Source organism: Balaenoptera ricei, chromosome 7 (genome assembly GCF_028023285.1).
Source record: "Balaenoptera ricei isolate mBalRic1 chromosome 7, mBalRic1.hap2, whole genome shotgun sequence".
NCBI classification, from domain to species: Eukaryota; Metazoa; Chordata; class Mammalia; order Artiodactyla; family Balaenopteridae; genus Balaenoptera; species Balaenoptera ricei.
Window position 1 is genome coordinate 5,801,348 of NC_082645.1, and position 12,634 is coordinate 5,813,981.

Sequence of the window (12,634 nt, forward strand, 5' to 3'; positions counted from 1 at the left end):
CAAAAGAAAGAAAGAAAGAAAGCACTCAAGACTGCTTTTATTTGGGTGTCTTCCCTTTTATCTAATCACATAAATATATGTATAATATGTCTATTATTTATATAGCTTTTATGTAGATACAGATATCTTTCTTTTTTTAACTTCTGAATATCCTTTCTGGCAGTTTGTCTCAGGTTGGTATTTTCAGTCTATGGTATTCTTAATATGAGTTAATTTCCTGATAAATGTGGCTGAATTTAACTCAAAAATATTTAAAATCAACAGCTGTGCAGACGAAATGCAATTATTTACACTGAAAACATCATTCTCTTTAAAGTTGAAAAAGTGGATACAATGGTACACATATAGTCTCAGAGATTTTGACCAGTGGTCACACAATCCAGACAAAATACCAGAGGCACAATTCCAAACCCAAGGGAGAAAGAGGTTGAGTGGCAATTGAGCAGTGGTAGGACTGGGTATGTGAAAAAGTCCGCATGAACGTGGTTCATATGATAGTCTCAGAATTGTGTCGAGTTATGTTTAACTGGCAGCCTCGTTGAAAGTTTACCTAGATCACTAATTAGCAACAGCTTCGGAAACGGGAGGCATTTCTCTTTGTCCCTTCTTTCTCATCTTAGCATGGGCAGCAGTTGCCCATGTTTTACTTACTTTTCATTTGTTCAACCAAGAATCTGAGTGACCCTCTCACTAACACTGTTTTCATTGCACAATAGACCATGTGCCGGGTGGGCTTCCTGAAGAGGATTAATGAGAGCCAAGTACAGAAATCTGCTCAGGTTATTAAAGGCTAACAGTGATGGTTCTAATGTGTCTGTTTATTATGCACATTATCTCCTCTACACTCATTATATTACCTAGTCAATGTGTTTGTCAATTGTTAATATCTTTCTGTTGCAGATACAGATGTGGTGTATAAAAGCGAGAATGGACATGTCATTAAACTGAATATAGAAACAAATACTACTACATTATTATTGGAAAACACAACTTTTGTAAGTAATGAATAATTAATTACTTTAATCATTTCAGTATTGTTTAGAATGCTCTCTTGGTATACATAATGGTCATTTTCTTCAGCTTCAGCACTTGCAAAGCTTTTCAGGTGAAAAGTTAAGGCTGGGATATTACTAGAATCAGTAGATCTATTGATAGAAAATACCCATGTGACCATCCGCTCTGTTTTCTCCCCATTTATCCTTTTTAGTAAATGAATAAGTGTTTCTAAGAATAATATTTTTTTAGAATGAATATTTATTCCAATATTTTCTATGTAAGTTTAGCCATACAAAGGCCAAAATTAAAAAAAAAAAGGTTAATCTAACCCAAGTCATCATAACTTTTTCTCCCCCTTTACTTTTCATTCTTCCTGACTTGTTTCTAATTGTGGTTTTGGAAATCAAGTAGAAAGCAGGCTTGGTAAAACTGGCCTTTAGTTGGAGTTGATATGCTTTACTTTTATAATTAAGCATTCTATCAGTATCATTTCTCTTCAACAGAATCATTGTTTGGCCTAACAATGATCCAAATAACTGAATGTATTTATTTTGCTCTCATAAATGTACATGAACTTTGGGGTAAATTCAGTCCTCTTAAGGTTAGATTTAGCTATGATTACCTATTGAGTAAGTGATAACGAATTGACTGCTTCAAATGTTCAAAATTTAGGATCCAACACCACTGAAAAATAGTTTAAAGTTATTTGCTCATGGTTTTATACAAAGGTTCAATGTATTGCCTATTAGATGAGTTCTTATGTTATAACACATGAACTTAGGCCTCAGAAGACCTCCTATACAAATTAAAGGAATAAGCAAACCATCAGATACTTTTTGTACTTATTGCTACTTGTACATTTGGAATAAACATTTGGTCTTCATGTTTGTAAGAGGGTGGCCAGGTGGAAGAGATGAAGTGAAAACTTCTGTTGTTCGTGTTTTTATTTAATAAGAGAAAAGTGGTTGTTGAAATCATGCAGTGATTATATATGTATACATTTGTTAGACTAAATTAAACCAACCAGCTGAGGTACTTCAGCAATTAGGTTATTAACTAACTAATAATGGCATTTCTATTTTTAAATGAATCAGTTAATTCACAGACATTAGAAGAGCAGATACTCTGAATGCAACGATTTATAGTACTTGTGGAATGCCAAGGAAATATAAGCCATATTGCTCACTTTCTTAGAATATGGATTTCCTTGGGGGAGATAATGCTTTCCTTCCTGAAAAAGTTTAACAAACAGCATAGAGCAGTATCTATTATTTCTTAATTGATTGGTCCTCGGGGATACTAGAGAAGAGGCTAAGGAATCATCGAGAGATGCTGAAATCAATGGGAAAGAAGCTCTCCATATGAGATAGGACAGGAGGTAGAAAGCAGGAATCAGTAATTATGACAGCTAATGATTGGCTGATTAAAGTCAATGCGAATTAAGTTCAATAAAACTAGTTTGGAGAACAAAATTAAATGAATTTTTGTATTTGTTTCCTTTATTATAAAGTAACATTTTTGATGGGGGGTATACACCTTTAGTGGTCAAGTATTTAAGTTAAGAATAGACACGTAGTACATGAATATCTGGTTATGTGACTGTTCCACACTGATGATCCTCTTACACAGGTTAATGAGGTCTTCTACTGGTCACTAATTATCTTTTATTTTTTTCCCAGCATTTATTCCTTGCTTTCTTAGTCTCTTTGGTACATCAGAAAAGGAAAAGAACAAACCTTTTCGGTTATTATTTCATTCTATTGTTGGTACTTCATACTTTACACCAACCCCATCTCATTGTAGTTTTCTCCATGTGCTGATTAATGCCATTTTATCTTTATGCTTGTATGTTTAATCTTTTAAAAATCCTTTTGAGGTCTATTTCTGCTCTTTTCTATATTGGCCATGACTCTTAATTACCACCGAGTCATATTTAACAAATATTCTAATTTACTGATCTTTTAAGATTCGTAGGCTCCCTGAAAACATTTATCTCACAACACAGATAATTAAGCAGTTTATAAGTCCTAGAGGCATCAGAATTCAGTGGAGGAGGGTGAGGATAAAGATTGGAATGCGACTTATGTTTCCAACTAGTTAACTCAGAACTGCAAACAAAAATTACAAATTAACACGAATCCAGATGAATTCAAAGGAACTTATTTAATCATTTTCTCCTTCTAGCTCCAAAATAGCATTATTAAACACACTTGTGTTTTAAAGATCTTGCTAAGCTAAAGTCTGGATATGCTTTCTCTCTCAGGCCATACTCTTGGGAAGAAAATCTCTTATCAGAGCATAAAATTTTTATTTATAGCGCAGTTTTTTTTTATTGAGCAATTAGCAATACTTTAATGACAATTATAATTAATTGGATTAGATCACTATAAGAAGCTTTGTAGTAAAGTGTACCAAGGCAATTGAGAAAAAAAATTATTACTTAAAATGTGATAACAGAATAGCCTATTGTATAATAAGACATATTTTGCAAAAAAAAGGGGCCTGCCAATTTATTTTAAAACTTAATATAACATCACATTGTCATTTCTCTGCTTACATACATTTTAAATATGAATGGTGGGCACTTTTAGCTATGTAATCATGGTTAGCAGATACTATGAGTAACGATAATATTGGCTGTGACTGTCAAAAATAAAACAAAAGTAAATAATTTTCCTGAAATAATTGGCTTATGTCTTAAGGCATTCTTTTGGAGTGAAGATAGGTGGACTTCTAATGAAGGAGAAAATTAAAGCGTATATAACTTTTTGAAGAGGAGTTACATGAAAGGAGTGATTTAGCCCCAAAACTGCTCTTAATCATTTTTAAGTGTTTGGAAAAGTTATCTCATAAAGCCACAACTATTTCAAACAAAAGCTCATTCACAGTGTCATAATGAGGAAAATGTTTCATAAGTATTAGCTGTATTCTTTCTACTGGAAATAATTTGAATATCACCAGTAGTCTTGGCAAAAAACACCAGCATTCATAAATAGTTCTATCAAATCTCTGAGATTAGAAAGGAATTGGAAACATGATTCTAAGCTATATGCTTAAACATTACTAAGATTTAAAAAAAAAAAAAAAAGCTCGTGTACTAATATGGAAAGGGAAACTAAATATCTGTAAGCTTTTAAAACTATGCTATAAAAATAGCCTAAAGCAGAGAAAGGAAATTAAAGGTAACATTCAAGGGAAATGTTACCTACATATGTTTTGGTCCAACTATTTATTTATAGGTCATTACAAAATAGTAGGTTTGACTAGAACCAAGGAATATTTATGGACTTATCATGCATAGAGATAGCAACAGTTGATTTGCATAACACTGCAGTATTTTTTTTTTAACATCTTTATTGGAGTATAGTTGCTTTACAATATTGCGTTAGTTTCTGCTGTATAACAACGTGAATCAGCTATACGTATACATATATCCCCATGTCCCCTCCCTCTTGCATCTCCCTCCCACCCTCCCTATCCCACCCCTCTAGGTGGTCACAAAGCACTGAGCTGATCTCCCTGTGCTGTGCGGCTGCTTCCCACTAGCTATCTGTTTTATATTTGGTAGTGTATATATGTCAATACCACTCTCTAACTTTGTCCCAGCTTACCCTTCCCCCTCCACGTGTCCTCAAGTCCATTCTCCTCTATATTTGCGTCTTTATTCCTGTCTTGCCCCTAGGTTCTTCAGAACCTTTTTTTTTTTACATTCCATATACATATGCCACCATACGGTATTTGTTTTTCTTTTTCTGACTTACTTCACTCTGTATGACAGACTCTTGGTCCATCCACCTCACTACAAATAACTCCATTTCATTTCTTTTTATGGCTGAGTAATATTCCATTGTATATATGTGCCACATCGTCTTTATCCCTTCATCTGTCAATGGACACTTAGGTTGCTTCCATGTCCTGGCTATTGTAAATAGAGCTGCAATGAACATTGTGGTACATGACTCTTTTTGAATTATGATTTTTCTCAGGGTACATGCCCAGTAGTGGGATTACTGGGTCATATGGTAGTTCTATTTTTAGTTTTTTAAGGAACCTCCATACTGTTCTCCATAGTGGCTGTATCAATTAACATTCCCACCAACAGTGCAAGAGGGTTCCCTTTTCTCCACACCCTCTCCAGCATTTATTATTTGTAGAGTTTTTGATGATGGCCATTCTGACTGGTGTCAGGTAATACCTAATTGTAGTTTTGATTTGCATTTCTGTAATGATTAGTGATTTTGAGCATCCTTTCATGTGTTTGTTGGCAATCTGTATATCTTCTTTGGAGAAATGACTATTTAGGTCTTCTGCCCATTTTTGGATTAGGTTGTTTGTTGTTTTTATATTGAGCTGCATGAGCTGCTTTAATATTTTGGAGATTAATCCTTTGTCAGTTGCTTTTTTTGCAAATATTTTCTCCCATGTTGAGGGTTGTCTTTTCATCTTGTTTATGGTTTCTTTTGCTTTGCAAAACTTTTAAGTTTCATTAGGTCCCATTTGTTTATTTTTGTTTTAATTTCCATTTCTCTAGGAGGTGGGTCAAAAAGGATCTTGCTGTGATTTATGTCATAGAGTGTTCTGCCTATGTTTTCTCTAGGAGTTTTATATGTCTGGCCTTACATTTAGGACTTTAATCCATTTGGAGTTTGTTTTTGTGTATGGTGTTAGGGACTGTTCTAATTTCATTCTTTTACATGTAGCTGTCCAGTTGTCCCAACACCACTTATTGAAGAGACTGTCTTTTCTCCATTGTATATTCTGATCTCCTTTATCAAAGATAAGGTGACCATATGTGCATGGGTTTATCTCTAGGCTTTCTATCCTGTTCCATTGATCTATGTTTCTGTTTTTGTGCCAGTACCATACTGTCTTGATTTCTGTAGCTTTGTAGTATAGTCTGAAGTCCAGGAGCCTGATTCCTCCAGCTCCGTTTTTCTTTCTCATGATTTCTTTGGCTATTTGGGGTCCTTTGTGTTTCCATACAAATTGTGAAATTTTTTGTTCTAGTTCTGTGAAAAATGCCATTGGTAGTTTGATAGGGATTGCAATGAATCTTTAGATTGCTTTGGGTAGTATGGTCATTTTCACAACGTTGAATCTTCCAGTCTGAGAACATGGTATATCTCTCCATCTGTTTGTGTCATCTTTAATTTCTTCCATCAGTGTCTTATAGTTTTCTGCATACAGGTCTTTTGTCTCCTTAGGTAGGTTTATTCCTAGGTATTTTATTCTTTTTGTTGCAGTGGTAAATGGGAGTGTTTCCTTAATTTCTCTTTCAGAGTTTTCATCATTAGTGTACAGGGATGCAAGAGATTTCTGTGCATTAATTTTGTATCCTGCCACTTTCCCAAATTAATTGATTAACTCTAGTAGTTTTCTGGTAGCATCTTTAGGGTTCTCCATGTATAGTATCATGTCATCTGCAAACAGTGACCGTTTTACTTCTTCTCTGGTTTGGATTCCTTTTATTTCTTTTTCTTCGCTGATTGCTGTGGCTAAAACTTCCAATAGTTTGTTGAATAATAGTGGTGAGAGCGGGCAACCTTGTCTTGTTCCTGATCTTAGTGGAAATGGTTTCAGTTTTTCACCATTGAGAACAATGTTGGCTGTGGGTTTGGCATATATGGCCTTTATTATGTTGAGGTAAATTCCCTCTATGCTTACTTTCTGCAAGGTTTTTATCATAAATGGGTGTTGAATATTGTCAAAAGCTTTTTCTGCATCTATTGAAATTATCATATGGTTTTTCTCCTTCAGTTTGTTAATATGGTTTATCACATTGATTGATTTGCGTATATTGAAGAATTCTTGCATTCCTGTGATAAACCCCACTTGATCATGGTGTATGATCCTTTTAATGTGCTGTTGGATTCTGTTTGCTAGTATTTTGTTGAGGATTTTTGCATCTATGTTCATCACTAATATTGGCCTGTAGTTTTCTTTCTTTGTGACATCTTTGTCTGGTTTTGGTACCAGGATGATGGTGGCCTCGTAGAATGAGTATGGACATGTTCCTTCCTCTGCTTTATTTTTGAAGAGTTTGAGAAGGATAGGTGTTAGCTCTTCTCTAAATGTTTGATAGAATTCGCCTCTGAAGCCATCTGGTTCTGGGCTTTCGTTTGTTGGAAGATTTTTAATTACAGTTTCAATTTCAGTGCTTGTGATTGGTTGTTTCATATTTTCTATTTCTTCCTGGTTCAGTGTCAGAAGGTTGTGCTCTTCTAAGAATTTGTCCATTCCTTCCAGGTTGTCCATTTGATTGGCATATAGTTGCTTGTAGTAATCTCTCATGATCCTTTTGTATTTCTGCAGTGTCAGTTGTTACTTCTCCTTTTTCATTTTTAATTCTGCTGAGCTGAGTCTTCTCCCTTTTTATCTTGATGAAGCTGACTAATGGTTTATCAATTTTGTTTATCTTCTCAAAGAACCAGATTTTAGTTTTATTGTTCTTTACTATCGTTTCCTTCATTTCTTTTTCATTTATTTCTGATCTGATCTTTACAATTTCTTTCCTTCTGCTAACTTTGGGGTTTTTTTTTGTTGTTGTTGTTCTTTCTCTAATTGCTTTAGGTGTAAGGTTAGGTTGTTTATCTGAGATTGTTCTTGTTTCTTGAAATAGGATGTATTGCTATAAACTTCCCTCTTAGAACTACTTTCGCTGCATCCCATAGGTTTTGGCTCGTCCTGTTTTCATTGTCATTTCTTTCTAGGTATTTTTTGATTTCCTCTTTGATTTCTTCAGTGATCTCTTGGTTATTTAGTAGTGTATTGTTTAGGCTCCATGTGTTTGTATTTTTTACAGTGTTTTTCCTGTAATTGATATCTAGTCTCATAACATTGTGGTTGGAAAAGATACTTGATATGATTTCAATTTTCTTAAATTTACCAAGGCTTGATTTGTGACCCACAATATCGTCTATCCTGGAGAAGGTTCCTTGAGCTCTTAAGAAGAAAGTGTATTCTGTAGTTTTTGGATGGAATGTCCTATAAATATCAATTGAGTCCATCTTGTTTAATGTGTCATTTAAAGCTTGTGTTTGCTTATTTATTTTCATGTTGGATGATCTGTCCGTTGGTGAAAGTGGAGTGTTAAAGTCCCCTACTGTGATTGTGTTACTGTCAATTTCCCCTTTTATGGCTGTTAGCATTTGCCTTATATACTGAGGTGCTCTCCTGTTGGGTGCATAAATATTTACAAATGTTATATCTTCTTCTTGGATTGATCCCTTGATCATTATGTAGTGTCCTTCTTTGTCTCTTGTAAGTCTTTATTTTAAAATCTATTTTTTCTGATATGAGAATTGCTACTCCAGCTTTCTTTTGATTTCCATTTGCATGGAATATCTTTTTCCATCCCCTCACTTTCAGTCTGTATGTGTTGCTAGGTCTGAAGTGGGTCTTTTGTAGACAGCATATATATAGGTCTTGTTTTTTTATCCATTCAGCCTGTCTATGACTTTTGGTTGGAGCATTTAATCCATTTACATTTAAGGTAATTATCAATATGTGTGTTCCTATTACCATTTTCTTAATAGTTTTGGGTTTGTTACTGTAGGTCTTTTCCTTCTCTTGTGTTTCCTGCCTAGAGAAATTCCTTTAGCATTTGTTGTAAATTTGTGGTACTGAATTCTCTTAGCTTTTGGTTGTCTGTAAAGGTTTTAATTTCTCTGTCAAATCTGAATAAGATCCTTGCTGGGTAGAGTAATCTTGGTTGTAGGTTTTTCCCTTTCATCACTTTAAATAGGTCCTGCCACTCCCTCTGGCTTGCAGGGTTTCTGCTGTTAGATCAGCTGTTAACCTTATGGGGATTCCCTTTTATGTTATTTGTTGCTTTTCCCTTGCCACTTTTAATATTTTTTCTTAGTATTTAATTTTTGATAGTTTGATTAATATGTGTCTTGGCGTGTTTCTCCTTGGTTTTATCCTGTATGGGACCCTCTGTGCTTCCTGGACTTGATTGACCTATCCTTTCCCATATTAGGAAAGTTTTCAACTATAATCTCTTCAAATATTTTCTCAGTCCCTTTCTTTTTCTCTTCTTCTTCTGGGACCCCTATATTTCAAATGTTGGTGCGTTTAATGTTGTTCTAGAGGTCTCTGAGGCTGTCCTCAATTCTTCTTATTCTTTTTTCTTTATTGTGCTCTGTGGTAATTATTTCCACTATTTTATCTTCCAGGTCACTTATCCATTCTTCTGCCTCAGTTATTCTGCTATTGATTCCTTTTAGAGAATTTTTAATTTCATTTATTGTGTTGTTCATCATTATTTGTTTGCTCTTTAGTTCTTCTAGGTCCTTGTTAAACGTGTCTTGTATTTTCTCCATTCTGTTTCCGCGATTTTGGATCATCTTTACCATCGTTACTCTGAATTCTTTTTCAGGTAGACTGCCTATTTCCTCTACATTTGTTTGTTCTGGTGGGTTTTTACTTTGCTCCTTCATCTGCTGTGTATTTCTCTGTCTTCTCATTTTGCTGAACTTACTGTTTTTGTGGCCTCCTTTTCGCATGCTGCAGGTTTGCAGTTCCCGTTGTTTTTGGTGTCTGCCCCCAGTGGGTAAGGTTGGCTCAGTGGGTTGTGTAGGCTTCCTGATGGAGGGGAGTGGTACCTGTGTTCTGGTGAATGAATCTTGTCTTTCTGGTGGGCAGGTCCACGTCTGGTGGTGTGTTTTGGGGTGTCTGTGAACTTAGTATGACTTTAGGCAGCCTCTCTGCTAATGGGTGGGGTTGTGTTCCTGTCTTGCTAGTTGTTTGGCATGGAGTGTCCGGCACTGGAGCTTGCTGGTCGTTGAGTGGAGCTGGGCCTTAGCCTTGAGACGGAGATCTCTGGGAGGGCTCTCGCCAATTGATATTGGTCTCTGGTTGTCCAATGTCTAGAACTCGGCTCTCCCACCTCAGAGTCTCAGCCCTGACTCCTGGCCAGAGCACCAAGACCCTGTCAGCCACATGGCTCAATAGGCCTGAAATTTAGGGACTTCGCTGGTGGTCCAGTGGTTAAGACTGCATGCTTCAACTGCAGGGGGCACAGGTTCGATCTCTGGTTGGGGTGTTAAGATACTTGGGTGTGTCGCGGGTTTTACTGTCTTTTTTAGGAAGAATGCACAGATAGGTAGAAAACTTGGGGCCAGTCGTGGCAGGCTGCCATTGCAGTATTTTTATTTGTTTAAATTTCACTATTCTGCCACTGAATATTTGGGGTGGGGGATAGATAAAAATCTTTTTACCACCAAGATATCAAGGAGCTTATTTTCTCATTTATGTTTGAGGAAAGAGCTGCGTGTTGAAAAAAAAAATAGAATGGCACAAGCAATTATTTTTTGGATAAAGACAACGAAAATTTCACCTCTTAAAATTTGAAATAAAGAAAGGTTGTCAGGGTTTTCTGACCACCCAGGTGTTTCACATGCTGGCTATCATCATGGAGGATTTATATGTTAAAAATCTGGCCTCAGACAGGGCATATAACGATGGCAGAGTAAGAAGACCCTGAACTCACCTCTCACGGGCATACCAAAATTACAACTATTTACAGAACAACTATTGATAAGAAAGATCAGAATCTACCAGAAAAGATCTTCCACAACTAAAGATATAAAGAACGAATCACAACAAGACAGCTGGGGGTGTGAGCAGAGTTATGGTATATTCAAGACCCATACCTCTGGGAGAGTGATCCACAAATGAGAAAATAATTACAACTGCAGAGGTTCTCCCCAAGGAGCAAGGGGTCTGAGTCCCATATTGGGCTCCCCAGCCGGGGTACAAGAGCAAGAAGTGGAGCCCCCAAAATGTATGGCTTTGAAGGCCAGAGGGGCTTACTTTCACGTGATCCAGAGGACTGTGGGAAATAGAGACTCCACTGTTAAAGGGTGCACACACAATCTCACACACTGTGGGACCCAGGGCAGAAGCAGTAGTTTGAAAGAACTCTGGGTCAGACCTACCTGCTGATCTTGGAGAAGCTCCTGGAGAGGCAGGAGGTAACTGGAGCTCACCCTGAGGATATAAATACTGGCAGCAGCCATTTTGGGGAGCTCCTTCTCCCATGTGGAAACTGATGCTGTCAAGGAATATTTTGGAATCCTCCCTCCTGCTTATTAAAGTCAGGACCCAGCCCTGCCACCCCCACCTTCCAGCCTGTAGGCACCAGTACTGGAATCAGGCCAAGCAACCAGCTGGGCAGGGACACAGCCCCACATACCAGCAGACAGGCTGCCTTAAGACCCCCTGAGCCCATACCTTCCCCTGGACCTGGCCGTGTCCACCAGAGGGTCCAGGACCGAGACCCACACACCAGTACACAGGCACTAGACCCAGGACCTCCAGGGCCCTGCAGCCAGAGACCCTGCGAACCACCTCCATCCACCAGTGGGCAGGAATGATCCGCAGAACCCCCTGGGTCCTGGCCACACCCACCAGCCAGCCAGCTCTAGCCTTGGGACCAGCCTCATCCACCAGCAGTCTAACACCAACTCTGGGACTCCTGGACCTAGGACCCAGCTCTGTCTGCCAGCAGGATGGCACTAGCCCCAGAACCTAACTTTACCCACTGGTGGGTGAGCACCTTGTACTCCTCTGCCTCGTTATATATCCCCACTCTCCAGTGAGCCAGCACCAGCTTTGGTATACCCTGGAACCTGCAGCCAGCCATGTAAGGAACCGGCCTAACCCACCAGCAGGCCAACACTAAATCCAAGATCTGAGCCCCAAAACCATCCACCCCAGAACCTAGCTCTGCCCCAGAGTGTGCCAGCACTAGCGCTGGGGCCCCCAGGGGTTCCACAGCCAGCTGCCTTGTGACCTGGTCCCACCAACCAGTGGCTGGCAATCTCCACACAAGGCAGGGGCTGACAGCCAACCAAACCAGGAGCCAGCCACACTTACCAGACTCTGTCCACAGTAGTTAGCCCTCCACAGCAGAAGAACCCACACAGCCCACATAGGGGCATCCCTAGAGCATATAGCTCTGGTGACCAGAGGGGAATATGGTGCTGAGATGCACAGGATGTCTCCTGCAAAAGACCACTTCTCCAAGGTTGAGAAACCTAACCAACATACAAGAAATAGAAACAGCAAATTAAGCAAAGTAAGGTAACAGAGAAACATGTTCCAAACAAAGGAACAAGATAAAACCCAATAAGAACTAAATAAAGTGGATAGAGATAGGTGATCTAACAGATAGAGTTCAAGGTAATAACAATAAAGATAATCAATGAACTTGAGAGAAGAATTGATGAGCAGAGTGAGAAGTTATAAGTTTTTAACAAAGAGTTAGAAAATATAAAGAAGAACCAAATAGAGATGAAGAATGCAGTACTGAAACAAAACAAAAGAAACAAACAAAAAAAAAACACTAGAAGGAATAAACAGTAGCTTAAATGATGCAGAGGAATGGTTCAGTGAGTTGGAAGACAGAGTAGTGGAAGTCACGAATGATGAACAGAAAAAAGAAAAAAAGAATAAAAAGAAATAAGGACAGCTTAAGAGGCCTCTGGGACAATATCAAGCATAGTAACATTGATATCATAGCGATTATAGAAGGAGAAGAGATAGAGAAAGGGGCAAAGAACGTATTTGAGGACATAATAGCTTAAAACTTCCCTAACCTGGGAAGGGAAGCAGACACTCAGGTCCAGGAAGC

General features: G+C 37.9%; 1 protein-coding gene across 1 annotated transcript in view; it reads left to right on the top strand.

The window, feature by feature from the left end:
* Nucleotides 1–12,634, top strand: part of DPP10 (dipeptidyl peptidase like 10) — a 675,810-nt gene that overhangs the window by 343,765 nt on the left and 319,411 nt on the right. The window contains exon 4 of the mRNA XM_059927100.1: nucleotides 901–995. Coding sequence (XP_059783083.1) covers nucleotides 901–995 — 95 coding nt within the window. The remainder of the gene's footprint in view (nucleotides 1–900; nucleotides 996–12,634) is intronic.